General features: G+C 41.2%; 1 protein-coding gene across 1 annotated transcript in view; it reads right to left on the bottom strand.

Annotated features, from left to right (window-relative positions):
• Nucleotides 1–4,832, bottom strand: part of ror1 (receptor tyrosine kinase-like orphan receptor 1) — a 127,727-nt gene that overhangs the window by 44,357 nt on the left and 78,538 nt on the right. Inside the window, exon 2 of the mRNA XM_035654079.1 lies at nucleotides 3,602–3,664. Coding sequence (XP_035509972.1) covers nucleotides 3,602–3,664 — 63 coding nt within the window. The remainder of the gene's footprint in view (nucleotides 1–3,601; nucleotides 3,665–4,832) is intronic.

The raw sequence follows: 4,832 nt of genomic DNA, 5'->3' as shown, positions 1-4,832 counted from the left end.
CAAGGACTCAGCCTTGGTACATGGGTCGCCAGCTTTACCCACTGAGCTAACCAGGCGCCCAAATCATTAATATTTTTGCTGCTCTCTCCGATACTCTGTGTGAACTGGGGCTGTCATAATAGTCTTTGACAGTGTTTGGCGAGGTGGTGCCGTCAGTCTGGTCTGTGTTGTTGTGTTCCTTTGATTATGTGTTTAGTTGCACTTTTGTTGGTGTATTCCTCTTTTTATATAAATTAAAAAAAAAAAAACATAAGCTCAACGCAGCTCTACCTGCAATGTAGGATTGTCCACTAATGACAGGGTTGGCGGTTGGAACGGCAGCTCCTACTGTAACACTGAGAAACTTGGAGATACGTAGGTAAGTAATGTACATAGATAGATAGTGTGTGATTTAGATGAGACAAGCTTTGAAAAGTGTTGCAACGCTCCTTATATTCACAGGTCATCACTTCTCACAAACTCACTTACACTCACAGGAAAAAACAACCATACTCAATTTGCAATGCTGACATTAATAAGAACCTGAGGTTATTGGCTCTGATGATACATTTGTCTTCGTGAGAGTGTGTGACAGTGTGTGCTTACTTCTGTGTGTGTGGGTGTGTGTTTTCATTTTGATTTGACTTCCAAACTGTCAACACAAAGTCATGAGGGATCTGCTGGGAATCTGTGCCTATACACGCTTATGAGTGTAGTAGACAGAAGTTTGCTTACATGCCGATGCCTTAGTGTCCCTGTTGAGTTTGACTATAATATCTAAAAACAAAAAGTACTTTATATATTAAATGAGAACAGACTCGCTTTAAAAATACGTATGTTTTGCCAAAGGCAAGAGGGTCACTTTATCACCGTCTCATTAGTTGAGTTGATGGAAAAGAAAATGGTCTTTGGAGCTGTAAGCCTGCACACTTCATTAGCTGTTATAATAACTGACAATAAAGCAGTGGGGAGCAGAAAAGGGGAAAGAAGAGACAAAAGGAAAAGACAAGAGGAGACGATAAGAAGAGAGGTGAAGAGGAGAAAGAAGAGAAGGATGTCCTGCCAATGTCTGTGTAACAAAGCCACTCTGTATGTAATTGTCTCGTGGTGAGTGTTGTGGTATTTGGCACCAGGAGTACTGTGAAACTCAAACCGTTGCTGCGGACTGTCCCTTTAATGTGGCAGTTGACTAAATGGTGCCCTGTCATCGGCCTGCATTTTCTCGCAGTGGTTTTGTACAATCAAACACTCACACACAGGCACACAAATGTAAACACACGCACCCCCCACACAACCGCAACACACACAAACTCTACTGTACATGTTCCAAACTAGACCAGTTACACAATACCTTTTCATTTCACCCCTATCATTGTATTATATATGTGAATATGTCTACACTCAACAACACACGAGCAAAGCTGTCCTAGGCAGGCTGCTCTCAGCAAGACGCCGGCACAGAAACCTGAGTGGCTGCACAGCTAACTAAACATACACAGTGGATACACTGAGGAGCTGGGATTCTAGCATTGCCAGCTATGGCTAAAGGTGAATTTCATTAAAGCTGGGTCACTCTCCAACAGGGAAAGAGAGAGGGGAAAGGAAGTAAGGGAAGCAAAATGGATCAAATGCAACAAAGAAAAAGAAAGGACGAATGAAAGAGAGAAAGCCCCAGGGAAAATGAGTTCAGTAAACTATCATCACCCTTGATTTCAGCCCAATAATGAGCCTCTTTCAGCATGATAACTTCCTGCTACTGATGCATACTGATAGAGCCACGCTACCTGAATGCTGTCTGCTTGGTCAATCAAAACCATTCCCTGCCTGCAGACAAAACAAGTGGTGCAATCACCATCCATCCATCAGATAAGAAACAGATGTTAGTCATGGGGCCGAGCTCAACATGACACACACAGATACACTACTATGAACACATGGGTACGTGCACGCCTTTGTAGGTTTTCATATTTCATGTTGTTGTGGAAAAATAAAGCTGTTTCTAAGATTTGTTTGGAACTACTCCTCATTGTATTTATGACTTTTTAAACATCCTTGATTGGTCACCATAATCATTACGTTGACTAAACTGCTCCATCATGTCCAGAAAACTACTGTCTTCGTTCTTGCCTGTGTATTTAACAATGTCTGTTTTTGTGTACACAGAATCTGCTGTGGGATCCGGATGCTGTGGGTGACTTGGCTTTGCAAGAGATGAATTAAAAAAACCAGACAAAATGAGAGAGCAAAAATAAAGGTCAAGTTCAATTAAGTTACATGTCGAGTATCTTCCAAGTCAGGTTATCTTCGTGGGGGATTAGGCGGATGTTGGCTCTCCAAGCCCAGGGGAAACGGAGGAGAAGGATTTGACAGATAACTCTGGGCAACAGAGTAAAAAAAAATATATCCAGAATATTTTATGGATCTGACTCAGTTGTTCCTGCAGTGCTGAAAGAAGAACAGCAGTTTTAAATGCTTCCTCTGCCAGGATCTGCTGATCTAAACCTGGACAGCTCCAGGAGACGGGATCATCCTCACCACAAAATACATAATTTTAATAAACTGGCAAGAATCCTTACTGATAAAGAAAAGGAAGGAATATGCTGACCAAGTCTATGTGGGAGAACCGAGGAGCCTTTAAGGCATTTTCGTCTCAAGTCAATTTTCTTGGGGTTTTAGACCAGGTGGAAAGTATGTTAAATCTGACTTGCTGAAAGGTTTGTTTTCTACAAGCCTGTCAGATGTAGAAGCCATTGTTGGACTGTGAAACTCCTGGAGATCTTGAGAACATTGTTGCAGTGCAGGATCCTCTGTGACTTGGCAGCTCTCTCTTTCATGTACAACACTAGCTGATATATTTGATTTGAACTAACTAACTTAGACATGTATGCAAGGTGTCCACAAGATACAATCAAACACATCAGTGATGGGGGCATTTAGGGAAATTACGGACATTTCTACCTGAAATAGAAGATAAGAAGTGTGGCTTCTCTGTCTTATGAAAATGATGCTACTACTACAGCTCAGTTACCATTTATATGTCTTGTCTAGAGTCTACAACTCTTGATTTCTACGTCACATCCACACATTTCATACTTCCTGTATGGGATGGGGATGCCTGGCAGGAGACAAACTGAGCAACATGAAAAAAGGGAAGTCAAGCTGGAAGATACTTCGATGAATATATGGAGCAAAGGTTTATAAAATGTAGTGGCAGCACTGGAGGCTTTTGCTTAAAGGAGAACTAAAAGTAGGTCAGTGGAAACGAGGGAAATGCAGTGCACCTGTGGCTGTATTCCCACATGCTGAGTAGATCAATGTGTAATTTGTTCCATCAATTATCCTCCATAGTGGCCTACACTGGGACAATGGGTGTTGGGGTCTGGGTTGCTGAAGGTGACCACTCACAGAGGATGTGTTTAACACATCATTCAATAGATTTTTAGTCAACACATGGTATAGTATAGTTCAGTGTACCATGTGTTAATTGCATTATGAACATATACTCATGTATTGCAGATGTATTCACAGCAATTAGAGGTTTGCTGAAAATAAGTCTGTTCAGGATGTGTTGAAATAGAGCCCTGGTTTGTGTGTGTGTGTGTGTTTATGTGTGTGCATTTACCATCACTAGAGGTGTTCCATGAAGTGGTAGCTAGCACACTGGGGTCTTGGGGCAACTCAGACCCTGTAAACAAAGGAAATGGAGAAGACTATTAGCATATTTCTGACTGTTGGGCCCTTCCATTTTTTCCATTGCTATTTCACTAGATGGATCATGAACCCTGCAATTAGAATAAATGTGGAAGAGTGAGTGAAAAAATGACAAACTCTGAGCTTCAGCCCTCTTCACAGATAGAGAGTCAAATACTGGAAATGCAGCAGGATGCCATTTATTTTTAACTGAACCTTGAAAAACATGCTGCCAGAGCCTACTGCTCAAAGAACCTAAAGTTGCCCAGTTGAGCTAAGATGGAGTCTAAGGAAGGTCCAACTTTATGATAATGTCCTGTGACATACAGGGGGGACAACCAAATTAAACAAACAAACAAATTGAGTAGACGACAACTTCTTCTGACTCCAAAACCAATGCGTGAAAACATCCCTCAGGAAATGAAATACTTTGTTGTTCACCAGTATAGTGGCATCAAGAGAAAACAACTGTTCAATCTGAGAGTACATTAAATTTAAATAAAAAAGCCAAACTCATCCATAAGCCAAACTTTGTGAGAGCATCACTTTAAATAGATACACTGGTCCCACCCATTGTGATGCTCCTAAATTTAAAACAAGAAATAGGCTATACTCTTTCATGGGAGTTCAAAAAAGTCAAACAACAAAACAAACATCTGAGTATTAGCTCATTCTGTTTTAATCATATTATTAATGAAGTAAACAATCACAATGTTGTAGCCACTTTGCTATGTAAAAGACTGCTTACAGACACACAGTTTCTTTTTGTTTCCATCTTAAATGCAAAACAACACTGATGATAGCATTGTACATTTGCTAGTGTAGATCAAAGGTTTGAATGTATAACAGGGAGCCTATCAGCGAGCCATGTGGACCTAATGCTGCATTATTACCAGCTGACGACAGAGCAGCCTCTGCTTTTCATTACAGGAGAGAGGAGACAGAAAATGGGCTTCAGTGTGCACTGCCACAGGTCATGAGGTGATTCCTGTGAAAAAGCCTGAGCAGGACTTAAACTTGACTGACAAGGACGGAACCTGAAACAGTTTTATCTGCTGATTCTTTGGACAGCAGACAACTGACAAACCCTCAACACACCTACATTACCCCATGATTACAATGCGTTCTGCTTCTCAGGCTGACACAGTGTGTGCAGGTGTGTG

The sequence above is a fragment of the Morone saxatilis genome, unplaced genomic scaffold (assembly GCF_004916995.1).
Source record: "Morone saxatilis isolate NCDOM2014 unplaced genomic scaffold, NCSU_SB_2.0 Contig12, whole genome shotgun sequence".
NCBI lineage: Eukaryota > Metazoa > Chordata > Actinopteri > Moronidae > Morone > Morone saxatilis.
Note: the sequence above shows the minus strand (reverse complement) of the source record. Positions and strands in the feature narration are given on the sequence as shown.